Source organism: Oncorhynchus masou, chromosome 16 (assembly GCF_036934945.1).
Source record: "Oncorhynchus masou masou isolate Uvic2021 chromosome 16, UVic_Omas_1.1, whole genome shotgun sequence".
Lineage (NCBI taxonomy): Eukaryota > Metazoa > Chordata > Actinopteri > Salmoniformes > Salmonidae > Oncorhynchus > Oncorhynchus masou.
In genome coordinates, this window is record NC_088227.1 from 21785458 (window position 1) to 21813364 (window position 27907).

The 27907-nt window shown below is 43.4% G+C and overlaps 1 protein-coding gene and 1 long non-coding RNA gene across 3 annotated transcripts in view; one reads left to right on the forward strand and one right to left on the reverse strand.

Annotated features, from left to right (window-relative positions):
• Positions 1-1190: 1190 nt before the first annotated feature.
• Positions 1191-27240, reverse strand: LOC135557666 (uncharacterized). Its single transcript, XR_010458247.1, has 3 exons — positions 27051-27240; positions 15064-15369; positions 1191-4601 (listed from the first exon to the last, which is right to left on the reverse strand). It is a non-coding gene; the product is annotated as an uncharacterized LOC135557666 (long non-coding RNA).
• The window catches only part of LOC135557664 (inverted formin-2-like), a 29382-nt gene continuing 4314 nt past the window's right edge, over positions 2840-27907 (forward strand). The window contains exons 1-20 of one of the 2 annotated variants that reach the window (XM_064991158.1): positions 2840-3022; positions 14963-15379; positions 15487-15602; positions 15867-16026; positions 18142-18175; positions 18348-18489; positions 18566-18698; positions 18798-19667; positions 19805-19944; positions 20084-20145; positions 20253-20355; positions 20518-20603; positions 20689-20789; positions 20898-20968; positions 21095-21273; positions 21404-21527; positions 21678-21842; positions 22069-22171; positions 22725-22877; positions 23317-23841. In XM_064991158.1, coding sequence (XP_064847230.1) covers positions 14983-15379; positions 15487-15602; positions 15867-16026; positions 18142-18175; positions 18348-18489; positions 18566-18698; positions 18798-19667; positions 19805-19944; positions 20084-20145; positions 20253-20355; positions 20518-20603; positions 20689-20789; positions 20898-20968; positions 21095-21273; positions 21404-21527; positions 21678-21842; positions 22069-22171; positions 22725-22877; positions 23317-23841 — 3664 coding nt within the window. In that variant the 5' untranslated portion in view covers positions 2840-3022; positions 14963-14982. Of the gene's footprint in view, positions 3023-14962; positions 15380-15486; positions 15603-15866; positions 16027-18141; positions 18180-18347; positions 18490-18565; positions 18699-18797; positions 19668-19804; positions 19945-20083; positions 20146-20252; positions 20356-20517; positions 20604-20688; positions 20790-20897; positions 20969-21094; positions 21274-21403; positions 21528-21677; positions 21843-22068; positions 22172-22724; positions 22878-23316; positions 23842-27907 lie in introns of those variants that run through there. The other variant, XM_064991159.1, reaches the window with a different exon arrangement.

Here is a 27907-nt window from a genome sequence, read left to right on the forward strand (position 1 = left end):
CGGACACTGTCTCATCAATGGGCTGTAGTGGAGCAGGTTGAGAGCTCCAAGTTCCTTGGTGTCCACATCACCAACAAACTATCATGGTCCAAACACACCAAGACAGTTGTGAAGAGGGCATGACAACGCCTATTCCCCCTCCAGGAGAATGAAAGATTTGGCATGGGTCCTCAGATTCTGAAAAATGTATACAGCTGCACCATCGAGAGCATCTGACTGGTTGCATCACCGCCTGGTACGACAACTGCTCGGCCTCCGACCGCAAAGCACTACAGAGGGTAATGCGTGGGGCCAAGCTTCCTGCCATCCAGGACCTCTATACCAGGCGGTGTCAGAGGAAGGCCCTAAAAATTGCCAAAGACTCAAGCCACCCTAGTCATAGACTGTTCTCTCTGCTACCTATTTGCTATTTACATTGTGTTGTGTTATATGCAAACAAAGTCAAATTCACTGTGCTGATGGGCAGAGGGGTATCCTAAGAAGAAAGCTAGATCTACTCAGGGTTTTCTAAAGCTAACCAGCTTCAGTTAGCTTCACATTCCAGCTTAGGCTTCATCCGTACTACGACCGTGGATATTGCTCGTCCACCTGCCGCAAACTCTAGCAGAATTATAACCAGGCTTGCATGTCGCACATGGCTAGTCGAACTCTGAACCATTAATCCAGGGGCGAGTCAATGACACATTTTCAGTGGTGCCGAATTCAAAATGAAAGAAAAGTTATCTTTCTGCAGGCTATGGCGTGAAAAAAGCTTTTAGAAGTGCCCTCTTTTTTTTATTACGTATTGTTAATGCCATCTTTTGTGTGCTTATCAATGCACAAGCACCTTTCCCCCCCCAATCCTATCTATTTATTTTTTTATTAAGTCATACGAAGGTGATACACTGGCTGAAGTTTAAAATGCTTTCTGTCATTACTAAATATGTAATGTGTACTGTGATATTTTGACAACTGTTTTTTTGCCCCCCCAAAAAACATTTGATTAATAAAATATTTTATCAGTTGTCTTCCTCGAATGAAGAGGGTGATAACGCTATCTGTCTGCGTTTTTTTTGCAGTAGGATTGGATAGAGCACAATCACTGCAGGTGTGTCTCTCATTCCCGTGTTAGTGAGCAAGTGAGCATTGTCAAATCAAAACCCAACCTTAAAGTAAGTCATGATGAACTCACTGACAAAACTCAGTTTTGGACAAGACTGACTTTATTATGAACAAAATGATCCTATTTACACCTTGTAAATGTTGACACTGTAATAAGTTTCTGACTAATATTGGTGCCACATAGCCCATTTTCTATTTGATAAGTTGTTTTGCCTTCAGTCGTGCTTTAAGCCGCGGCAAAACGCATCATCAGGAGGATGTGGCAAGTGACATTTTGCTTCTTGAAAATCCAATATCTTGAAAACTTGACTACTGACATGCAACATATTTTGGGACTGTTTCAACAGTGGACTAATAAAAAAAAAATCCAAAGTTTTTTTTTCTTTTAACTCAGGACATCAATGACAAACAATGTAAGGAATAATAGCGCCATTTCGTGGCAGCAGGGCTACTACCTAGAGTAGCCAATATTAGGGTAAAAGCCAGTAAGCACACGGATACAACGCTTACAAGCAACAGTACAACCATCATGACTACTTTTAATTAAACATTTTTGACAGTTATTTGTAACAGTGAAATATGACTCAGACTTTAAAACAGAAGTCCAAACTCTCGTGGTAAGGTAGTTGCATGGTTAGTAACCTCATCCAAAGAGGAACAAGTGAAGTGAGAGATTTTGCACACACCAAAATCTGTCCAAAATAAGCCCAATTAATTTCTATGGGCTTAATATGCAGACCTAGGCGTGTCACCTGCCTTCCTGCCTTTGGGACAAAAACTCCCATTGTTAGTGCAGAGACATGAGCATCTCGTCATTATACACAGATCTCTGCTTCATCCCCAGGCTATTGTGCACAGAGCATATAAGCCTTGGATATGATCAACCACTCAATGTGGTAAGAGGTGAGAGGTGTTGTTGATTATTTCTGCCCAGAGGCCAAATGCAAGCACTCCAGCAATCACTGACTGGACATGAGGATGCTGCTCTCAGATGCAGGCTAGGCCATGTATATGGTCATATGCAGCAGTGTGTAGGAGGGAGATGCTGAGATGTGAGAAGTATGCAGGGCATGGGACAAAGGAATGTCAAGTATTGGTGGAAAAAACTGTGTCTCAATTGGGTGCCCATGTTGTTGGGGATCAGAAGTCCCCGGAGCGAGAGAGACAGGTTGAGGTTGCCAGGGTCCGAGTAGAACAGAAGGTGTCATATGCTGAGGCAGTGATGAGAATAGAGGATGATGGGTCAAGGGTGAATAGTTGGTCTAAGCCAATACAGAGTGAAACAAATTTTTACTTCAGTGAGGTTGGCTTCTTAGCATTCATTGCCATAGTTATCACCTGTACCGCAGAAATGGAATGTAAATCACAGAATTATAGATGTTGTGATGGAAGCTGGAGAGAAGTATGTGGATGCCTGATGAAGACCTAAGGGTCGAAACGTTGTAAATAAATATAACCTGTGAGCATGGGCAGCAGTGTGCAGCGTTTTCCTTTCTGTTTTTCAAGTATGTGAGTGTACAATGTTTTACTGCAGAAGAGTTATAAGGTACCTTTCCATCGACACAGCTCCATCCATTACCATGTGCCTGTCCTCCCCACCTGTGTTGTAGGGTTTTTGAATCACAAAAGGTAACATGATCGACCACACACTCCCGCACAGTAGGTGGCAGAATGCACAAACAAAATGTGCAAGCACCATGATATCAAAGAAGAAGAAGTACCACTTAAAGTTGTCCTGGTTGATGCATGCAAAGTCTGAGCAGGGGAACGCAACCCTGGTATGTTTGGAGAACAGCGCTGCAAGGTTTGGCCAGTGTATTTCTACCAAAACGCGCGCACACAGGAATTGTATGAAATTGGTAACTACAGAACGTTACCTTCGATTCGCTGTGGAAATCGAGCAGTTGAAGGGATAAGTACGGTAAGAGTAACACACGTTTTGTAAACAGGGCGAAATTGGTCTGTAATTTGTTAAACTCATGTACTTGGACGGAGAAAAGGACTACTTCACTCGCAAACAACTTTTTGGCCAACATGTATGTTGTATCATGATACACATTGTATTGTCTTGCTCATGCCAAGCCTGGGCGAAGTTATCTTGGCTAAGTCAAGTACCACTGCCAACATTTCAGTAATGCAATGCGCAACGTTCTGCCAAGCTTGTGGATGTCATGACAATGGGTACAATGTATTTGCAATTAGTAATACAGATAAAAGGGCCAATCCACCAATGGAGTACATTTTGGGTAATGTAACTTATAAAAAAACGAATTACACCTAATTTGTGTTCTTTAACGAGTACATGTTCAACTTCATAAACATGTTGTCACACATCAACGGGTTAAATAAAAGTGACTAGTAAGTGCCAAGTAACAGGGTTTTCATCTTAAATTAGACAAATTCTGTGACATGGGGAATTGGATGCAGACTTCAGAAATGAAAGGCTAGACATGTTAACAATTTATCTATGAGTAACGGTGTTCTGCTCAGTTTCCCACCACAACACTGGGGGGACAGAAGCTTGTAAGTTACCAGCAACAGTACAACACTACATGACCAAAAGTATGTGGACACCTGCTCATTGAACATCTCCATTCCAAACTCATGGGCATTAATATAGATTATTCTCCCCTTTGCTGCTTATAACAGCCTCCACTCTTCTGGGAAGGCTTTTCCCTAGATGTTGGGAAATTGCTGCAGGGACTTGCTTCCATTCAGCCACAAGTATTAGTGAGGTTGAGTGATTAGGCCTGGCTCGAAGTCAACAGTCCAAAGATGTTCGATGTGGTTGAGGTCAGGCCAGTTAAGTTCTTTCTCACCGATCTAGACAAACTGTTTCTATTTGGACCTTGCTTTGTGCACTGCGACATTGTCATGCTGAAACAGGAAAGGGCATTCCACAAAGTTGGAAGCACAGAATCATCTAGAATGTCATTGTATGCTGTAGTGTTAAGATTTCCTTTCACTGGAACTAGGGGACCTTGCCCGAACCATGAAAACAGCCCCACACCATTATTTCTCCTCCATCTAACTTTACAGTTGGCACTATGCATTGGGGAAGGGAGTGTTCTCCTTGCATCTGCTAAACCCAGATTTGTTTGTTGGCCTGCCAAATCAAATCAAATTTATTTATATAGCCCTTCGTACATCAGCTGATATCTCAAAGTGCTGTACAGAAACCCAGCCTAAAACCCCAAACAGCAAGCAATGCAGGTGTAGATGCACGGTGGTTAGGAAAAACTCCCTAGAAAGGCCAAAACCTAGGAAGAAACCTAGAGAGGAACCAGGCTGTGGGGTGGCCAGTCCTCTTCTGGCTGTGCCGGGTAGAGATTATAACAGAACATGGCCAAGATGTTCAAATGTTCATAAATGACCAGCATGGTCGAATAATAATAAGGCAGAACAGTTGAAACTGGAGCAGCAGCACGGCCAGGTGGACTGGGGACAGCAAGGAGTCATCATGTCAGGTAGTCCTGGGGCATGGTCCTAGGGCTCAGGTCCTCCGAGAGAGAGAAGGAGAGAATTAGAGAATGCACACTTAGATTTACACAGGACACTGAATTGGACAGGAGAAGTACTCCAGATATAACAAACTGACCCCAGCCCCCCCGACACATAAACTACTGCAGCATAAATACTGGAGGCTGAGACAGGAGGGGTCAGGAGACACTGTGGGCCCCACCCGAGGACACCCCCGGATAGGGCCAAACAGGAAGGATATAACCCCACCCACTTTGCCAAAGCACAGCCCCCACACCACTAGAGGGATATCTTCAACCACCAACTTACCATCCTGAGACAAAGCTGAGTATAGCCCGCAAAGATCTCCGCCATGGCACAACGCCATGTCAGATGGTGAAGTGAGTCATCACTCCAGAGCACGCGTTTCAACTGCTCCAGTCCATTGTGGCGAGCTTTACACCACTCCAGCCGACGCTTGGCATTACACATGGTGATCTTAGGCTTGTGTGCGGCCCATTTCATTAAGCTCCCAACGTACAGTTGTTGTGCTCAAGTTGCTTCCAGAGGCAGTTTGGAACTCGGGAGTGAGTGTTGCAACCAGCCAGAAATTTGACGAACTGACTTGTTGGAAAGATGGCGTCCTATGACGGTGCCGCATTGAAAGTCACTGAGCTCTTCAGTAAGGCCATTCTACTGCCAATGTTTGTCTATGGAGATTGCGTGGCTGAAATGGCCACATAATTTTGGATATATAATGGCCACATACTTTTGGATATATAGTGTAGGTCTAATAGACACCTGGATTCAGGATATGGTGCATTGGAAATATAAATGGGTTATGTCCACTGAAATCTAGTGCAGGGATGGGCTACTTTGATAAGGGTGGGTGCCACAATTTCTGACCTCATTTAGGGGCTGCAGTGGCTCGCGGGTCTGCTTACCCATATCCACAAATGCAGTCAACCGATTTGTGAAATGAATCCATTTGTGCAGTTAAACTGCTTAACTCTCCTTTGGGTGCCCAAAGCGAGATTTAAAAAAAAAAAAAATTTTTAAGTACATTTTCTGTAATTCTACACTTTTTGCCATGGGGCATAGACGATGCTGCTATTTTTATAACATTTCCTACAGTTTTACACGTTTTGCCAAGACTGTTGACGTGTTACTATGAGGGTGACTAACAAAATCAATGGGGGGGCCCCCTGGAGGTCACGGCCCCTGGGCACGTGTTTAGATAGCTGGCTAGACTGTAAATTTGTCTCAAAATTGTTAGTGACTGACAACTAAACTGCTGGTGCGCAACCAAATTTAGAAACTGCACTGTGTATTCTACTATTGTAGCTCTCAAAAGTAAGTTGAGTCCTCGACTGAGTACCTAAGAGTACTCGGCAGTGAGTGTTGCAACATGGCAGACCCTGCTCTAGGAGGACTAATGCCCTTGGCCATGTATTGTTTACATCTGTTGGTGATAGTCAGTGTTACCATGGCATTACCCACCTCATTCACAACTTATCATGACAGGCTGGTGTTTTCTACAGCACACGGGAACACATTGCATTAGATGAGAAGAGGTATGTGTGTGCCCGTGTGTTTATGCTGTACTGTATGCAGTTGCTCACACCCATGCATTCTGTGAACAAAAATAAACACCGTTGACCCTCTGCTTTGCGTTCTTTCTGCCACACAAATGCAGCCAATTTAGATGTACTGATTTTTATTTTTTTAAATTGTGTAGAACCAAAGACAAAGGGAGGAAAGAATGGCCCATTAGGTAAGAATGAATTTGTTTGGTTTAAGATGGCTATGTTCTTCATTAACATAGTGATTTCTATTTTAGTGAGTTCCCAAGACTAAATTGATGTAAGCACATTTTCTGAGAGGATGACATTTGTTGTGTTGGCAATAGTGATGCTGACTAACTGCTGACTGGGTCCCAGAGGGTGGTGGCCTGGATATATAGGGAAGAGAATCTCCACTAGCAGTTCATCTGCTGACAGAGGTGAATGCAGCTAACGAGGAAGGTCAACAACTGTTTCCGTATGTTACTGCACCAGATATGAGACGGCTATAAACCATTCCTTTGCATGAGATAAAGGTTTAATATTGTTCAAACTTCCATGGCTACTGAAATGTTTTATATTTTATAGTGATACCATCATTGTAAACTGCGTAGATTTCTCAATTGCTCTGTAAGCTTTCACAAGGTCCAGAAAGGTAGATTAGCAGGCCACTCGTGTTGTATTTTGTCAGGATGTATTGGAGTTAACAGATAGCCTAATATAGGAAAATGGGAGGGCTTCTGCTGATGGTGATTGTGGATCATCATCAGTCTCCCAAGTTAAACTATAATGTGGCCACCAATATGCTGACATCCCTATTTATTCAGGAACGCTCAATGTGCGCTCTGCCTCTCCCCTCCTAGTGGCTATTTCTTGCGTACCTAAGAATGCTTCAGTAGAACACGTTTTTGATTGGTGGAGGGAGGAATTCGCTCAAAGTGACTCCAACGATGGCTATCCTTCTCCACAATTTTTGTAGTATGAATGCTGCTGTTTACTTGAATTAGAACAACTTTTTATAGTTATTGTCTATGGTGTGGACGGCCCTGTAAGAAGTCACATCACATAGCCCAGAGCCTTGTTCCTTATTTCGCATGACCCAAGGAAGATTCTCTCTATAGCATTTCTCAAAAGTGCTGGCTAATGATAATCTTGACAAGAATTAGCATTGTACAGTATATGCAGCACATTAACGTTTGCATCTCCAGGAATGTCATGCTACACATTCTAAGGGATGTAATTTGCCTCTATCAGACGGTGATATGTGAATGAAGAAGCAGAGTTTCTGCATACTTTGCATGTAGGCTTATATCACATGCCATTCAGTATTGTATGTCTTAGACATAAACACTTTTGTGATGCAATTTACTGATTTGATTCAGTTGACCACAACCCTGTCTAACTGCATGGTGTTGGCATCGAGGCCTCTATAAACCAATAATGATGTCAAGGTTATTTCAGGAATCTGTCCCTATAGTCAGGCAACTCCTCATATATTATCTCAGGTCAGGTTTGGGAGGAATGTGACAGAGAATAACAAAACAAAAGTTAATCATTTACAAAGCATGTTAGTCTCTGCCTCTGTCTGTCGCAATAAACTGGTGTTTCTATGATTTGAAGACATTGGGGGCTTAGTCCAAAGCCGGGGTGTGGGGAGGGGGGGGGGGGGGCATCCTTCTCCGTCAAAGAATTTCAACAGCAAAATGCATGAATTTTGTTCAGGTAATTTGCACCTTTCCATCTGCCATAGCAGACACTGCCAGTAGTCCATTACAGTAGCTACTGTGGATCTCTATTCTGGAACACTGTCATTTTCTACATGTTTTATCCCAGGTTCCCAGAACATTTCCTTATTAAAACTCAGAAAATTAAAACTTGTAAAATGTGTGTGTGTGTGTGTGTACCCCTTTAAGATATCGTAGCTCTAGAAAAAATGGAAATCTCCTCAAACCCAAAGGAAATAGTACACATCAATTCCTATATACACTGCTCAAAGAAAAATAAAGGAAACACTAAAATAACACATCCTAGATCTGAATGAATGAAATATTCTTATTAAATACTTTTTTCTTTACATAGTTCAATGTGCTGACAACAAAATCACACATCTTCAATGGAAATCAAATTTATCAACCCATGGAGGTCTGGATTTGGAGTCGCACTCAAAATTAAAGTGGAAAACCACACTACAGGCTGATCCAACTTTGATGTAATGTCCTTAAAACAAGTCAAAATGAGGCTCAGTAGTGTGTGTGGCCTCCACGTGCCTGTATGACCTCCCTACAACGCCTGGGCATGCTCCTGATGAGGTGGCGGATGATCTCCTCCCAGACCTGGACTAAAGCATCCACCAACTCCTGGACAGTCTGTGGTGTTGGTGGATGGAGTGAGACATGATGTCCCAGATGTGCTCAATTGGATTCAGGTCTGGGGAACGGGTGGGCCAGTCCATAGCATCAATGCCTTCCTCTTGCAGGAACTGCTGACACACTCCAGCCACATGAGGTATTGCATTGTCTTGCATTAGGAGGAACCCAGGGCCAACCGCACCAGCATATGGTCTCACAAGGGGTCTGAGGATCTCATCTCGGTACCTAATGGCAGTCAAGCTCCCTCTGGCGAACACATGGAGGGCTGTGCGGCCCACCAAAGAAATGCCACACCATGACTGACCCACCGGCAAACCGGTCATGCTGGAGGATGTTGCAGGCAGCAGAACGTTCTCCAAGGCGTCTCCAGACTGTCACGTCTGTCACGTGCTCAGTGTGAACCTGCTTTCATCTGTGAAGCGCACAGGGCGCCAGTGGCGAATTTGCCAATCTTGGTGTTCTCTGGCAAATGCCAAACGTTCTGCACGGTGTTGGGCTGTTAAGCACAACCCCCACCTGTGGACGTCGGGCCCTCATACCACCCTCATGGAGTCTGTTTCTGACCATTTGAGCAGACACATGCACATTTGTGGCCTGCTGGAGGTCATTTTGCAGGGCTCTGGCAGTGCTCCTTCTGATCTTCCTTGCACAAAGGTGGAGGTAGCGGTCCTGCTGCTGGGTTGTTGCCCTCCTACGGCCTCCTCCACGTCTCCTGATGTACTGGCCTGTCTCCTGGTAGCGCCTCCATGCTCTGAACACTACGCTGACAGACACAGCAAACCTTCTTGCCACATCTCGCATTGATGTGCCATCCTGGATGAGCTGCACTACCTGAGCCACTTGTGTGGGATGTAGACTCCGTCTCATGCTACCACTAGAGTGAAAGCACCGCCAGCATTCAAAAGTGACCAAAACATCAGCCAGGAAGCATAGGAACTGAGAAGGGGTCTGTGGTCCCCACCTGCAGAACCAGTCCTTTATTGGGGGTGTCTTGCTCAATGCCTATAATTTCCACCTGTTGTCTATTCCATTTGCACAACGGCATGTGAAATTTATTGTCAATCAGTGTCAATCAGTTTGATTTCACAGAAGTGTGATTGACTTGGAGTTACATTGTGTTTAAGTATTCCCTTTATTTTTTTGAGGTGTGTGTATATTTAGTATTTTTTTTTAATTTTATCAACTAATAGTTCTACACTATTTGTTGCATGTGGGTATTTGCAACCCCTCGGTTAAAAACAACATTTCCAGTCCTTTTCAATTTCGTGAGAATATGCCTCATCTCACTCACTCCCTCCAAGATTATAGCCCACTCCTTTTCCCAGAAAACAACACAACCACTTGGTCAGCATTCATTACACTACACCGATTCAGAAACCCAAACTGCGAACAAAACCTAATGATTCCATTGTACTCCCTCCTATCATTAGTTTTAAACTTCCTCAATAGTTATATGTACTTAATTGAACATGCGCTACCCTTGGATACAATACTGTACTTCCAATCTATGGAATTCCTCTAATTAGGGTACAGTGTTGTATCCAAGGGTAGCGCATGTTCAATTAAGTACATATAAACACCAGTTTATTTCATCGTAAAAGTTAACTATTCAGACCTGAATCCCTTACAGCCAAATATAGCCCAGCGAGCACAACGAACTCACATATTCTTCCCAGTAGGCGAAAACATAACCCCTACTCAAACAACGTTCTGCCTTACTTCTATTGTAAGAGTAAAACCAAACTTTACAACTTTCCCTTCTCTTTTGGCTTCACCCTTATGAAATGTCCAAGACTTAAAAGTAACATGCAAATCGAACAAATTTATAACATACATCAGTCAACCCATTAGAGCTGTCCCCACCGAAATGTTTTTTTATTCTATCTGCATTAGATTTAGGTAACTGTTTCTTCTGTGATTCAGTTATTTAAATGTGACTCCTATTCTCAATACAATATTCCAGCAGACCATTTAGGCAACAGACAACGTATTACATCGAAATCGCCTCGCTATTATTTTTTATGAATTAGTCTTTCAATTGAACCTAAACAATTTATTAACGTTCAGTTTATCTTAAACAAACACTAACAACCGTCAATTTCCAGACAAAACATACCAATAGTTGAATTCTAATCCGAAATCCAGATTTGATTCTATTGATGCATAGGCTGGGAAACGAACCTGAGTCTCCCGCATTGTAGGCAAGAATTCTATGACCAACGCTATTGAAATGGTGGAGACTCCTTGCAAATAACACTATAATTGTCTATAGTCCTTCAGGCACATATTACCGAGACAATTCCCAGAAAATAACCCTAATTTAAAGGTCCAAGCATTTCTCTTGCAATTACTCTCTTTCTCTCTATGTTCCCTTATCTTCTTTTCCTTGACTTTCGTCACTATCTCCTACTCATAATTTAGGAATAATTACTATTGACTTTTGATAAGTTAGTTAGGTCTCACACGCACAATTTTTTTCCCCTGTTTAAACTTTCTCTCACCCTTTCTCTGCACTTGCCTTCCTGCCTTTTTCGGGCTTCAGACTGGAGGTCTACCGATTAATCGGAATGGTAGATTAATTAGGGCCGATATCAAGTTTTCGTAACAATCGGAAATCTGTATTTTTGGACACTGATTTAAAAATATGTATTTTCATTGTTTATACATCTTTATTTAACGAGGCAAGTTGGTTAAGAACACAATTATTTTCAATGACTGCCTAGGAACGGTGGGTTAACTGGCTTGTTCCGGGGCAGAACGACAGATTTTTTTTCCTTGTCAGCTCAGGGATTCAATCTTGCAACCTTACGGTTAACTAGTCCAACAATCTAACCACCTGCCTCACGAGGAGCCTGCCTGTTACGCAACTGCAGTAAGAAGCCAAGGTAAGTTGCTAGCTAGCATTAAAATTATTTTAAAAACAATCAATCATAATCACTAGTTAACTACACATGGTTGATATTACTAGTTTATCTAGCGTGTCCTGCGTTGCATATGTGAAAAAGGACTGTCGTTCAAGCCTATCAACTCCCGAGATTAGGCTGGTGTAACCGATGTGAAATGACTAGCAAGTTAGCGGGGTGCGCGCTAATAGCGTCTCAATCGGTGACGTCACTCGCTCTGAGGCTTGAAATAGTTGTTCCCCTTGCTCTGCAAGGGCTGCGGCTTTTGTGGAGCGATGGGTAATGATGCTTCAAGGGTGGCTGTTGTCGATGTGTTCCTGGTTTGAGCCCAGGTAGGTGCGAGGAGAGGGACGGAAGCTATACTGTTACACTGGCAATACTAAAGTGCCTATAAGAACATCCAATAGTCTAATAGTATATGAAATACAAATGGTATAGAGAGAAATATTCCTATAATAACTACAACCTAAAACTTCTTACCTTGGAATATTGAAGACTCATGTTAAAAGGAACCACCAGCTTTCATATGTTCTGAGCAAGGAATTTAAATGTTTTTTACATGGCACATATTGCACTTTTACTTTCTTCTCCAACACTGTTTTTGCATTATTTAACAACTGTTCCACAGGTGCATCTTCATTAATTGTATATGGTTCCTTGAACAAACATGGGAAACGGTTTTTAAACCCTTTACAGTGAAGATGTGAAGTTATTTGGATTATCTTTGAAAGACTGGGTCCTGAAAAGGGGATTTATTTTTTTGCTCAGTTTCTATTAAATATGGGCTATTTTCAGCCCTTTCCTGGGTAGCTTATCAGAGAGACAAAATCTGGAAAATAGCAAATGAATCTAGATAATTTACATTCAGCAGTCCTGTAATCAACTGGTGTGTGCTGCGGGTGTGAAGCTACGAAATGTCATTTAGTCAGTTCTACCACCTCAACATTGACAATTTTAAATGGGGTTCATGTAAAGTTCCGCTTCAGTCCACAGGGGGGCACTCTGTCACTGTCAAGATACTTGCTTCAGTCAAAATCTCTTCTGTCTCAGCTAGCTAGCCAGCAAAGCTAGCTACAGAAACAAAACCCATCAAATACACTTGCTGGAAATTAACACTTTCTAATACCATGACTTGTGTCAACGTCCTAAGCTTGCCCATTCACTAAATATACTGTTAAATAACTGACACCCAATAGCTTAAAGAGTGACTGGCTTTAAAAAAATAAAAATAAATCCCTTAAATGGTCCGTCATTGCTATGAGTCAAAGTTATTCTAGTGTAAACGTTGACAGTGTAAATAGGATAATTCTGGTCATAAAGACTGTCTTGTTTGGAACATCCATGCGTCAACATTTTAAGGTTGGGTCTTGATTTGACGATGTCCATTTGCCCACAAACATGGGGTGAACAGCTGCGGTGATTGCTCTCTATCCATTAGCATAGACATGGTCAGCAGCTTTGACTGTTTACATAAGACAACACCTCACTTTTTTTTTTTATAACTTGAGAAATACTGCCCCAAACACCTTTTTTAGTTGCAGCAACTGAAACATCCTCTGCAAAAACGTCAATTAATTCTTGATTGTCTTAGATTCATTCTGGGGATTTTGAGGAAGTGAAATATAGGCTTCCACATCTCCAGTGTCTCATGGGGATAAACATCATGAATCACACCTCCAAGACTGAAGTCTTGTGTTTTTCCTGTTGCTCATTAGTGAAAAAACAAACACTTGCTTATCGGCCTGTTCAGTGGCTCTCTAAGGATGCTGAGCGCTAATGCTAGCTTATTAACATTAGCCAACCCTTATGCTGATGGAGACTCGTTAGCTACCACTGACTTTGCAGTAACTGCTGCTGCTCCTGCTTCACTTTGATTTTCTGGTTGTTCTACCCTCTTTCATCACATTCGCAGCTGCCTGCTTGTCCCCAACCTGCTTTTTTTTGCTTCCCTTTCAGACGAAATTCTAATAATCCATATTTGCTCTGTGCTATACTGCAGACTGACTGACAGGCATTTTGCTGAATTATGACATTGACATCTAAGCGGTGCTGTGGGAGAGGTGTCAAGGGACCATGAGCGTTCCACTGCCTTGTGAAATCTTGACCAATCACAAAAGCTCCCTCATCACTCCAGGAGCTTCTTACAGGTTTCCACTTGATAACATAGCCACAAAGTCCAAATTGGAGGGGATTGCTTTTTGATCTTCAATTCAAGGTTAGCAGTGTGGTTTGGTTTAAAATCTTATTATTTTTTTAAGAAGATGCACTTTAGAAATGGGCAGGGTTTAGCCATAATTAAGACTTTAGCTGTAACTAGTGACAACCCTACCACTGCCTAGAGCATTTTCTTTTTGTCATAAAAATGTAATACTTGTTTAATATAATGCTAGTGATGTGTGCTATTGGAAACTCCTTATGGCTGGTGGCCCATTCTTAATACACACAAACTGTTGAGCATGGAAAAACCCAGCGGTGTTGCAGTTCTCGACAAAAGAATGCTGCGCCTGGTGACTACCCTGTTCACAGTTACAAATCTTTCCTTGCCAATTCACACTTTGAATGGTACACATACACAATCCGTGTCAAAATTGTCTCAAGGCTTAAATGCTATTTTTAACTCGTCTCATCCCCTTCATTTACCCTGGTGGGAGTGGATTTTAAAGTGGATCTTAAAGGCCCATTACCAGCAACCATCACTCCTGTGTTCCAATGGCATGTTGTGTTAGCTAATCCAAGTTTATAATTTTAAAAGGCTAATTGATCATTAGAAAATTGCAAAAGGGGTTATGTTAACACAGCTGAAAACTCTTCTCATTAAAGAAGTGATAAAACTAGCCTTCTTTAGACTAGTTGAGTATCTGGAGCATCAGTATTTATGGGTTTGATTACAGGCTCACAATGGCCAGAAACAAAAACATCTTCTGAAACTCGTCAGTCTATTCTTCTTCAGAGAAATGAAGGCTATTCCATGTGAGAAATTGCCAAGAAACTGAAGATCTCTTACAACGCTGTGTACTACTCCCTTCACAGAACAGCGCAAACGGTCTCTAACCAGAATAGAAAGAGTGGGAGGACCCGGTGCACAACCGAGCAAGAGGACAATTACATTAGTGTCTAGTTTGAGAAACGCACGCCTTAAGTTCTCAGCTGGCAACTTCATTAAACAGTACCAGCAAAACACCAGTATCAACGTGAACAGTGAAGAGGCGACTCCGGGATGCTGGCCTTCTCTGCAGAGTTGCAAAGAAAAAGACATCTCAGACTGGCCAACAAAAATAAAATATTAAGATGGGCAAAAACACACAGAGGAACTCTGCCTAGAAGGCCAGCATCCTGGAGTCGCCTCTTCACTGTTTCACATTGAGACTGGTGTTTTATCAGGCAGTTGTCTTTTGAAAATGGATACCTTGCTTTTACTACCTCCCCAACTTTCCTGTCTTCCAATCATATTTTGTAGTTACTCTGAATCCAATCAATACATAATTTAGACTTTTTAAATGTTCTTTCTATTGTTGTCAGTCTGTTTTCACTCGTGTCACAACCCAAACATTGCACCCTTTTTCTCTAGCTCCCTTTTTTTTGGTTGCTATGGCAGCCAAGGCATCGAAAGGGAAGTGGGGGGCCCTGAAGGAGCACCTGACCAGCAGCCCCCCCGACCGAGATGCTCACCTTGAGGCCAACTTGGAGAACTCAGTTCCAGAGCTATGCATACGACTGCTACAGGTACCCACAGTGGTCAACTACTCAGGGGTGCGGAGGCGTCTAGAGGGGAGTGACCAGGAATGGATGGTGCAGTTCCTGGAGCTCAATGGACTGGATCTGCTGATGGAGGCCCTGGAGAGGCTGTCTGGCCGGGGTTGTGCCCGCATCGCTGACGCCCTCCTCCAGCTCACTTGTGTGGCCTGTGTGAAGGCAGTGATGAACTCCTCAGCTGGGCTGCACTTCATACTGGACAATGAGGGATACGTCAGGACCCTGTCACAAGGTGAGAAAGAAGGCTAGTAAGCAGGGTGGCAAAGGAGCTTGGGAGGAGGTGAACAGGCCTGCTTGTCTGTCTGTCCGTTGGGACATAATCTCTGTTTTGATTGGCAGCCCTGGACACGTCCAACACCATGGTAAAGATGCAGGTCTTTGAGCTGCTGGCGGCCCTCACCTTGTTTAACCCACAGGGACACCACCTGGCCATGGATGCCCTGGAGCACTATAAAGTAAGGCCACCTTTTTTCATACAGCATAACATCATAAATGTACATAGAAAAATGATAATTATACTCATTGTTCACTTTCAAAGACATTGTCAGGTTGAAGCATCATTGAGAACCCATGTGTTCATGCCAAGTATTAAAAGGAGGCTTATGGAAATATATTTTCCCTCATCTAAGGGATGGAAAACGTATATATTTTTCGAAAAGACTTCTGTTTGTTATTTAGGGATGATAACCATAAGTAATCTTTATAACTGTCTCTGACAGAGTGTGAATATGCAGCAGTACCGCTTCAGCGTCATCATGAATGAGCTGCATGCGACTGACAATGTTCCGTACATGGTCGTCCTCATGAGTGTGGTCAACGTGATCATCTTCGGGGTAGAAGACCTGCGGAAAAGGGACAAACTACGCAAAGAGTTCATCGGTATCACTCCCTCTTAAGCTTTTTCAAAACTCATGTAATAGAGAAATACAGGTATTGGTGCAAATAGGAGATGAAGCCCCTCATTGTCTCTTGAGAAAGGTTTCAATTGCCATGTGTACAGTACCAGTCAACGGTTTGGACTCAACTGCTCATTCCAGTTTTTTTCTTTTTTACTTTTCTGCTTTGTAGAATAGTGAAGACATCAAAACTATGAAATAACACCTATGGAATCATGTAGTAACCAAAAGAAAGTGTTAAACAAATAAAAACATACTTTAAGATTCTTCAAAGTAGCCACCCTTTGCCTTGACGACAGCTTTGCACACTTGGCATTATCTCAACCAGCTTCATGAGGTAGTCACCTGGAATGCATTTCAATTAACAGGTGTGCCTTGTTAAATATATTTGGAATTTATTTTCTTCTTGCACTTGAGCCAATCAGTTGTGACAAGGTAGGGTTGGTATACAGAAGATGGCCCTATTTGGTAAAAGACCATATCCATATTATGGCAAGAACAGCTCAAATAAGCAAAGAGAAACAACTGTCCATTACTTTAACACATGAAGGTCAGTCAATTCAGAAGAATTTCTAAAGTACTTTGAAAGTTTCTTGAAGTGCAGTTGCAAAAACCATCCAGCACTATGATGAAACTGGCTCTCGTGAGGACCGCCACAGGAAATGTAGACAGAGTTACCTCTGCTGCAGAGGATACGTTCATTAGTTTGCAGCTCAAATAAATGCTTTGAAGAGTTCAAGTAACAGACACAACTCAACATTAACTGTTCAGAGGAGACCCTGTGAATCATGCCGCCTTGGTTGAAGGACACCAATAATAACAAAAGACATGCTTGGATCAAGAAACTTGAGCAATGGACCTTCTATCTTTTTGGTCTGAGTCCAAATTCAAGATTTTTGGTTCCAACCACTGTCTTTGTGAGACTCCGAGTAGGTGAACGGATTATCTCCGCATGTGTATTCCCCCCCCCCGTAAAGCATGGCGGTGTTATGGTGTGGGGGTGCTTTGCTGGTGACAGTCTGTGATTTATTTAGATTTCAAGGCACACTTAACCAGCATGGCTACCACAATATTCTGCAGTGATACGCCATCCCATCTGGTTTGGGCTTATTTGTTTTTCATCAGGACAATGACTCCGCACACCTCCAGGCTGTGTAAGGGCTATTTAACCAAGAATGTGCGTGATGGAGTGCTCCATCAGATGACCTGGCCGCCACAATCACCCATCCTCAACCCAATTGAGATGGTTTGGGATGAGTTGGACCGCTGAGTGAAGGAAAAGCAGCCGACAAGTGCTCAGCATATGTGGGAACTCCTTCAAGACGGTTGGAAAAGCATTCCAGGTGAAGCTGGTTGAGAGAATGTCAAGCTTGTGCAAAGCTGTCAAGGCAAAGGGTGGCTATTTTGAAGAATCTCTAATAAAATATATTTTTTAAGAATAAAAAATAATTACTACATGATTCCATGTGTTATTTCAGAGTTGATGTATTCACTATTATTCTACAATGTAGAAAATATAATTGGAAACCTTTGAATGAGTAGGTGTCCATACCTTTGACTGGTACTGTATGTCTAATTTATGTGGAAACCGTCGAGGCTTAAGGAGTGTCTGAACTCTTACAAGCTAGAATCCATAGTTGCTACATACATTTTTGGACTTAAACTAAGCTCTCATTTAACTGTCGTACCCCATCAGAACCCAAAATATAAGCTTGTTTTTTTACACACCAATGTTTGTCAAACACTGTATAGCCTCTAAACATGGATAAAATCATAATTTTTGTTATCATGGATGGTCAGTTTCTGCATTCATAGCTCTATGAATTTCTGTGGTTACAGTTCTCCATGCCCTTCCCGAGCTTTTTTCCAAAATAAGCTGCTTTATTTGTTTAAATTAAGGACTCTAGCTTTAAAGATCAACCTTGCACAAATTGTTTACTAGTATCAATAAGTACCACACCAGTGCTTACTTGGTGTGGTGTGTTACATATGTTGCAAAAATAAATCAGAATGATGAAGATATCAATCGTTATAAGCAATGACTTGAATACAGGAGGTGGACATGTTGAACCTAGCTGTGCCATTATTTGTCTCCCAGGGCTTCAATTACTACAATTACTTCCAAAACTTAGGTAAGTTGAGTTTTTTTTTTTTTTACCCCCTCATTATTTTTGATTAATTTAAAGTATTTCACAGGTTCTGAAGTTTTTGTAAATTAGCAAATGCTTTGTTCTGCGCTGCACACATTTTCTGTCACACTGCGACTTGTTTTATCCTGTGGAAATAAATATTTGTGTGTGTTAGAGAGACCGAGGATGTGGATCTGAACATCCAATGTGAGGCCTTTGAGGACACCATGGCAGAGGATGAGGAGGAGATGGAGAGGGTGTACGGGGGCATCGACATGAGCAGTCACCAGGAAGTCTTCACCACACTCTTCACCAAAGTAAGCACCAATAGTCTATTTGTAAATGGAAATCCACCACAGATAATACAAATAATATAATGTTCTCTCACTCCAGTTGAGTAGCTCCCCTGCATCGGTGCAGCTGCTGTCGATCCTGCAGGCTCTGTTGTTGGTAGGTCCGGAGCAGAGCGAGGTGTGGCTGGCCCTGGAGGCCCTGGCTGACCGCGCTACTTTGCTGGCACAGGACCGTGAGTCTCGCATCAATCACCTTCTCATGGTCCATAAACATTGTGTGGCCGTGTACGCTGACATATTATGGCCGGTTTGTCTGCATGTGTGCTCTTTAGCTGATGTTGACTCCACCAAGCGCCTGATGGAACGTCTGGTGTCCTCCAAGGGTCAGCAAGGGTCACCTAAGGTCAAGACCACAGACCGGGGCGTTCAGATTGACCGATCAATCTGTCCATCAGATGTCCACATTAAAGAATCTACCACCCCTGTTGCCACTTCACCACCTCCTCATCTACCACCACCCCTACCAAGCGTGAGAACTTTTGTCCCACCACTTCCTGGCTTCTCTGGGATGCCTCCCCCTGGCCTCCCTCCTCCGCCACCACCTCTACCACAGATGGGGCATGGAGGTCCCCCACCCCTGCCTGGCATGATGGGTCCACCGCCTCCCCCACCCCTGCCGGGCATGATGGGTCCACCGCCTCCCCCACCCCTGCCGGGCATGATGGGTCCACCGCCTCCCCCACCCCTGCCGGGCATGATGGGTCCACCGCCTCCCCCACCCCTGCCGGGCATGATGGGTCCACCGCCTCCCCCACCCCTGCCGGGCATGATGGGTCCACCGCCTCCCCCACCCCTGCCGGGCATGATGGGTCCACCGCCTCCCCCACCCCTGCCGGGCATGATGGGTCCACCGCCTCCCCCACCCCTGCCGGGCATGATGGGTCCACCGCCTCCCCCACCCCTGCCGGGCATGATGGGTCCACCGCCTCCCCCACCCCTGCCGGGCATGATGGGTCCACCGCCTCCCCCACCCATGCCAGGCATGATGGGTCCACCGCCTCCCCTTGGTGGCGATGAAATTATAGTGGCCCAGAGTGTGCAGATGCGATCCTGCTACGCCGTTTCACCCAAGGCGGGCCGCTGCCCCACACTGCGTATGAAGAAGCTCAACTGGCAGAAGCTGCCATCCAGAGTGGTGACTGGTAAGGGACCTGTCAGAATGTCACCTTTGAATTAAACTGACACATACAGCTGACCTTTAAGTGACCATTGGATTAATTCAAACTATGTAATTTATAAGTCGAAATTAAACACTGTCCATTATTTTCTCTTGCTAAAGATAGTCACTCCATGTGGACCTCGGGACAGGTAGATTCTCTGGAGCCTGACTACTCCAGTATTGAGGAGCTCTTCTGTCTGCCAGTGACTGACTCAAAAGCCAAAGGCAGCACCCCTGCAGTTAAACAGGAGCCCAAAGAGGTAGATGTGGTCTTACCCTATCTCATTGCAGTCTTTGAAAGGGTCTTCTAATCGTACTCTCTCCACTGCGATCGTTGTCATTTTCCTTATCCCATCCCCTGTTTTAATTTCAAGCTTTATACTTTTTCTCCATCTACAGATTTCTTTCATTGATGCCAAGAAAAATCTTAACCTGAACATATTCTTGAAACAATTCAGATGGTGAGTATTTTCAGAGAAGGTAATATGAAGAAGAAAATCCTAGTAGAGGAAGCACCTTAAGACTATTTACAGTCGGAGAGTTAAAAATACATGTTGTCCCCTACCAGCTCACATAAGGACTTTGTGGCCATGATTCAAAAAGGTGACCGGTCCAAGTTTGATGTGGAGGTGCTGAAACAGCTGCAAAAGCTACAACCAGAGAAGCATGAGGTGCGTGCCGGTCACAGGAACCCCTGCCAAGTCGATGGTTAAGCCGAAGTGGCTATACTGTATTTTTAGATCTAAATACATTTTCAGTTTTGATAGATGTAGTGTTGGAAACCAAATGTTTGTCAGTTTATGGTCAGAGAAAAATGATTATTTCCACCACAGATTGAGAACCTGAAGTCCTACCAGGGAGAGCGGGAGAAGTTAGCTGGTGTGGACCAGTTTTATCTCCAGCTCCTAGCTGTTCCATGGTAAAGTTCTTGACAGCGTTCAATAAGCTAGGACTGATTTACCCTAGATGTTGACCTTGGTCCTGTGTATGTGTTTTACCCCCAGCTACGCTCTGAGGATCGAGTGCATGTTGCTGTGTGAGGAAATCAGCTCAGTGTTACAGATGATGCAGCCTAAAGTTAAGCTGCTGGACGAGGCCTGTGAGAGTAAGTCGAAGCACCAGGCTAGCGGCTCTACCACCTTCATCTCCCCGACCGCTAATTAAAAGTCCTTTTTATTTTATTCCCTTTACTGTGTTATTTGTGTCCTGCAAGGTCTGAGAGTGAGCACTCGACTGCCAAGCTTCTGCATGCTCATTCTGGACGTTGGAAACTTCCTCAACTATGTAAGAATCCGTAATGTGATGCCATACAATACATATAACCAAACACACAAAATAGGGTCTCACAACAACGTTTTTAGTGAGAGAACGACGACTCCTGACGCTGGTCTGTCTAACTTTGTTCTACAGGGAAGCCACACAGGGAACGCTGAGGGCTTCAAGATCAGCACACTGTTGAAACTCACTGAAACCAAGGCCAATAAAAGTCGCATCACGCTGCTCCACCACATCCTAGAGGAGGCTGAGCAGAACCATGATGACCTGTTGAACCTTCCAGATGATCTAGAGATCTGTGAGAAGGCTGCTCGGTAATGGGGGGGGGGGGGGGAGCTGTATACAACTTTTGCAATTTTTCAGTGGTGCCAACATTGTAGAGTATTCAAAGCTTGACACGGGAGGCTATGCTAATCTTACTGAGTTCATAATTTCCTTCCACAGTGTGAATTTGGAGACTCTCCAGTCAGAGGCGAGTTTGCTCATCAAGCGGTTGAAAGAGTCAGAGAAGAAAGTGGCTTCCTCCTCTGTGGCGGCCATCAAGGAGCAGTATCTCACTGCCATACAGGTGGGTTGCTATACCTCTCCTCACCACCAGAGAGCAGGTGACTGTGGTTTCACACAAGCGCCCCTTTAATGGTGTCAGAGATTAGCATGCCATCAGGTTGGTTGCCAGATCGTAACTAAATACAGCTCCTGAAATGGCTGTCTACTCTAGGGAAGCCAGGAGGCCTGCAGGGAGCTGGAGGCGAGGTTTGCCTCCATCGACAGGAAGAAGGAGGATCTGGCACAGTATCTGTGTGAGGACTCATCCCGTCTCTCCCTGGAGGACTTGTTCAGCACTTTACATTCCTTCAGGGGACTCTTCATCAAAGCTCTCAAGGTGAGAGAAAGAAATTACTTATGGACACTTCGTGTCTATTGACTTTCCTATATAAAACCAGTCAATTCAAGCATTTATTCCAATAACTGGGCCATAACTTTGGACTTTATAGGTCCCCAAGTTTTGTTTAGTCTAAATACCACATTGCTATGGTTTCACATTTGCATTGTGGACACCTGTGCTGCTCTGTTTTCTCTTGCTTTTTATGTTTTTATTTTTATCGTAGGACAATCAGACCCGCCGAGAGCAAGCGATTAAGGCTGAGAAGAGGAAGAAACAGCTGGAAGAGGAGGATTCCAAGAGACCAAGGGGGGAGAACAGGAAGATAAGTAAGTATAACCGGCAGCCTACACTCCAAATAAGTGTTACCTCATGGCCATCCCTGGAGCATGAGCAAATGGCTCTGCTTCAAAATGTTAATGATCAATTTAGTGATGCCTGAGCCCTACCCGTACCCTAGTTATAAAATAAAACAGGCCCCATCCGGCCCTAACCCTATAATGACGGGTAGTAGAGCTCCACTCCCTGGTAACTAGTCACGACTCCAGTGTCCCATTACCAACTTCAGACTGCTCCTGAAAGGGTTTCTGCCTAACTGTCTTGATACTCTTCAGAAGATCCCTTTCCTGGTCCTCTCCTTCATCTGCACTCATCTAGAAGAACTGGGGAAGTGAAAGCATTGCTCACAAGACTTTCTTTGCTTTTAAATATCCAGCCTTTCATCGCTCAGTGCAGATGAAGGAAAGGAGACTAGTAAATGATAGAGCTTTCGAGGACGGTCAACACCTGATAGTTGACCAGTGCAAATTCAAACACACTACCAGAACATTGCATGTATCAAGAGTGGACTGTTTTGAGATTCACCCTCTCTTTCACCCCCAGTTCGTAAAGCCCCCCCGGTCCAGGAGGGCTGCATCATTGACCACCTGCTGTCTGACATCAAGAAAGGCTATGCGCTGAGGAAAACCAAGCACCAGGCCGACAGAACCAGCCTGCCTTCTGAGGACAAGAAAGGGGACAGCATTCAGCCTGGTGGTGAGCATGAAGATGGCACTGGTCATTGATTCTGCTGCTGCCCATGGCTGTTTTTGAAATGCAGTATATTATTAAGGCCCTGTTCAGTAACTTGGGCTGGGACGATACCAGTATCGCGATACTAATGTTGGAAACAAACATGTTATCCAGTCATTTTTTTTTTTTTCAACCTTTCGCACCCAATATTTAATACACAGGAGGATTTTGAAGGACCAAAGAGTTTGTTCAACTTCGAGTTTTCATTTTTGCCATGGCAAAAAATATTGTGATACTGGTATCATCACAGCCCTACCAGTAACACTCCCTTACCTCTAACCCCTAGGCACTTGTAGATCTAAAAGGGTTCAATGTAGCTGAGGTTTGTAAAGGAGGTAACTGTAGTTAAGCGTGCTTTATGTCAGTCTTTTAATGAATCTTTGTCATTTCCCTTCTCCCTTAGAACAGTGCACCAAGCTTCAGGGAACATCTGCTATAGATGCCAAAGAGGAAGTTGAAAAGGGGACTTCACCCATTGACCTTGGACAACAAAGCGGAGATCCGGTCGTAGTGGAGTCCTCCTCCGGCCTCCTCACAGACCCCTCCCTTCAGTCGAGTTCTCCCAAAACATCAGGCCCCTCAAACTTTAATACCACCACCAAGGATCACATCCAGAGTGAAGACCTCAACCCTGGGATGGATTCCTCTACTGAGCTCAAGGAGTCCCACCAGCTCAAGGAGTCCCCAGAGGGGGAGGGGTTTAAGGCCGCTGAATCCAAGGTTGAGAATGTGAACAGGAATGCATTCTCAGCTGCTGGGGGTGGTCCAAAGAGCAGAGATGCAGAGACCGATGGGAACAGAGAGAGTGGAGCTGATGGAAATGGGTTAGAGGAGACTCCATCATCCGAGTCCCCCTCAACCACAGCTGATGTCGGCGCAGAGTCCAAACATGCACAGAAACAGGGGAGTACTAAGAGACATGGCAAAGGTAATGTATTCAAAACTAACCCCATCTCGATAAATTAACCATGCTTGGGAGCATATCTTGATTTCATATTTCTTTAGGCCTGTAAGAAAAACATTGTTTCTTGTCTTTAATTCTCTAAAAACAGCCAAGCGCAAAGGAAAAGACCACACTAAACTTAAAAAGGTGTGTGTGTTACAATGAGGGAGGTTCTCCTCCTTTCAGGCTATCAGAAACACCATCCACTAAGCTTGCATGGATCTCACTAGATCCTTGGTGATTTAAGGGTCCTGTTTCACTGGCCATCCTGCACATCCCTCCCTTTTCCTCAGTGACCTTTCTGAAGCTATTTGCAGTTACTGTTCCTGCTTGAGCTCTCTTCCATGTCTGTGGTATGGTTAGCCTGGTTGGCTTCCTGTTGGTGCTTTATGGTTGACTTCCAGGGGCTTTTTGGTGGTTGTATATTGTCTGTCAGCTAATACTGGGTGGTTGGAGATTCATAGGCTTGCCATCATTGGATCCCCCTCGTACATGAGGTGCCCTTATGATGGGAGATGTGATACCCCTCGCGCCTGACGAAACGCATACCGACTCACTGAACATTGCGGGACCTCAGCCAAACTCTGGACCTCAGCAGAACTCTGCTTGTTCTCCCTACCAACAACTAACACACACAGATCAGATCTGGGCCAGTGGTTTTTGTGGGTCATGACAGTGTTGTTGATTCACTTGGTTTGAGTAACTTTTTGTGGATTTCACATTTTGTCAAAGAACATTGCCTCTATAAATGTTGCATTTGATGTGAACACCAACTACTGATTTTTGCCAGATTGTTCTCCATTTATTTTTTTATGATGAACATGTCAAGAAAGTAGTTTGTTAGTGTGCTGTACATCTTTGTAACATCCCTTGGCAGTGACAATCACAGATGTCCCCTAAAGATGACATCACTTCATGTTAGGTGTGGGGTCTATGGATCTCGTCTCTTCTAATAGCCAGTGTGCAGAGTGCACCGAGCAAGTGGCTATGGCTCTGTCAAGTTTAAATGTTTTTGCCTCATACACAGGATACGATGGGTGTAAAACATTACTCTGTGTGCTTTTTAAATGCACTTTCCTTGATTGATTTAGATTTTATTAGGATCTCTTTTTGTCATTTGGACTAATCTTCCAAGAGTCCTTAAACTTTAACATACAATCCAATTTTCACAAATAACATGCTGTTACAAATATACCATAATATATATATATATATATATATATATATATATGTATATGTATATGTATATGTATATATGTATATGTAAATTAGAAAAAATAACTAATGACGATCTGAAGAGGTTGGTTCAGTCATTTACCATAGTCGTGCACAACATCACAATCCTATTTCCTAGTGGTTCTAAAGTATTCCTGAAATTATTTATTGAAAGATTTCTGGTTTCTCAATTTGTATTTTTTTTTCCCGCTTTGAATCTGTTTTACTTCTCTGCTGGTGTAAGACATGGATGGTCGATATCCTATTCTTTGTATTGACTGAATGTCTCTTATCAACTGAATCCTGCAGTGAATGGATTTTGGCCATAATAAAAAAAGGGTGCTCACTTTATTTTGTTGATTGCTGACCACTTAAGAACATTGCATGACTACAACAGAATAATCATATCACAGCCTATCAAATCCTTGCTGCTTTCTTCTGTGCAATCTGAAGTCTTCTCACTTGTTGACGCATTTCTCCACACCACAGAACGGTACTTCACCCAACTTCCAATTAATATTTGGGTTGTTTATCTAAGAATCTTTCCCAGTTTTTGATATATAGCTATCCTTCTGACCATGCACCCAATCTTCATTATTTTATCACATAGAGGAGTTATGAGCTGACCAAAATTGAGAATGGCGCTGGGATGTATAGCGGCCATTTTACAGACTCTTGACCAATTATGCTATTTTAGTGTGTTTGTTTTTGCGCTGACATATTCCTTTGACTGAAAATCGCTTCTGGACATCAGAACAGCGATCATTAACCTCGAACTGGATGACGAATTCTACTTCAATCCCTCATCTGTGCAGGACATACTGCTCACCCGGGACCAGGCCCTAATCCCCGACACTCAGAAGTGGAAAAGCCGCCAAACATGGGGAGCTCAAATGGTTCTTCAACTTGATTGGAGCCCACCTGTGGTCAATTCAATTGATTTGACATTTGAAACGGCACACACCTGTCTATATAGTGCATGTCAGAGCAAAAACCAAGCCATGAGGTAGAAGGAATTGTCCGTAGAGCTCCGGATTGTGTTGAGGCACAGATCTGGGGAAGGGTACCTCAACATTTATGCAGCTTGGAATTCCCCAAGAACACAGTGGCCTCATCATTCTTAAATGGAAGTTTGGAACCACCAAGACTCTTCCTAGAGCTGAGCAATCAGGGGAGAAGGACCTTCGTCGGGGAGGTGACTAAGAACCCGATGGTCACTCTTGACGACAGAGTTCCTCTGGAGATGGAACCTTCCAGATGGAAAACCATCTCTGCAGCACTCCACAAATCAGGCCTTCATGGTAGAGTGGCTAGACAGTAGCCACTCCCCAGTAAAAGGCACATAACAGCCCGCTTTGTTTGCCTAAAGGACACTGACCACGAGAAACAATATTCTCTGGTTTGACTAAACCAATATTGAACTCTTTTTGGCCTGAATGCCACGCTTCCTGGCACTGTCCCTACTGTGAAGCATGGTGGCAGCATGCTGTGTCGATGTCTTTCCGCAGCAGGGACTGGGAGACTAGTCAGACAATGTTTTTGCCCAAATGCATCTTACATTTTTGACTCTCACATGCACATTTCTGCCCACTATAAACCAATGATGTGCTTGCTTTTTGTAGTATTTCTGAAAATGCTAACATCCTTTCAGCTACATCTCAGTTCTAAAACCGGATGCTACTCGTTTGCTTTGCAACAGTAGCAGCTAGCTACACCAGTTGCATGAGAAGCAAAAGGAAGGTATCTAGCTTTGGTATATTTTGTAATGGAAGGTTTTTTTTATGGCTGAAGTCATCTGTGTAAACTGCTGACCTGGACACTTGTGTGTAATCAGAGCGCAAATAAGCTAGCGAACGTCCTTGGTTGCTATTATAACCAGTTACAAACACCAAACTGGGAAAACTGCCACTGCTAATACAATCATGCACCAGAACAGACTTGTTGCTGTTGGAAGATGCAGAGCAAATTATATCCCTTACCTTAAGTATTAATTCCGTACGCTCCCTCTGTCACTGCATCTATCTTCGTGTAATTATAATTCAATACAGTGTCAAGTTACTTTTTGTGTCGCCGCAAGTAAAAGGAAGCAAGGGTGCAATTTCAAACGAAGCACACAGAAAACATCATAATCGTTGTCTGCTTGCGCAGTCAAAAGAGAACGCCATGCTTGCTAACTTGATTAACTGTGATAAAACGAAACTGTTTTCAACACAACTGTTTGGGATTATTTCAACAAATAAAATACCAATCAAGAGAAATAAACGTTCGTTCAGTGAGTGAATGAACAAAAAAATAATGGAACGAACCCATGCTGTCATCAAACAATTTTAAATTATGTGAACTTGACGTATTTATAATGGAGTTCGTAGCATAACGTGATTTTGAAGGTCCTGGGTTAGCCTACCGGAGTTCATTTTATTTTTACCATTCTGTCATTTTCATTTATTAGGTGTCTCTTAACCCTTGTGTAGTCTTAACATTCTGTGTACTCCCCTTGTCCTAAGGGTCAAAAATGACCCGCCTTCACCAAACCGCTAATATAAACCCCAAATCTATTTTGCATGAAACAACCTCGTTCATCAAAAACTTTGAATATCTGGGTTTTCGTTCTTCACAATGCAGAAAGACTGCATTTTAATCCGTGGACAACACTCGTTTTTATTACAACACACCTGTCATAATTGTTTTCACTAAAGTAGAGGATTATTGCTTGAGGTACTGCATAAGTGTGTAAACACAATTTTTTTTTTTTAGCAAGAGATGGCACTTGTATAGCTTAAAGTAGTTTCTAATGCATTTTATGGAAGGGAAACATTGACACTCTTGAACTTTTTTT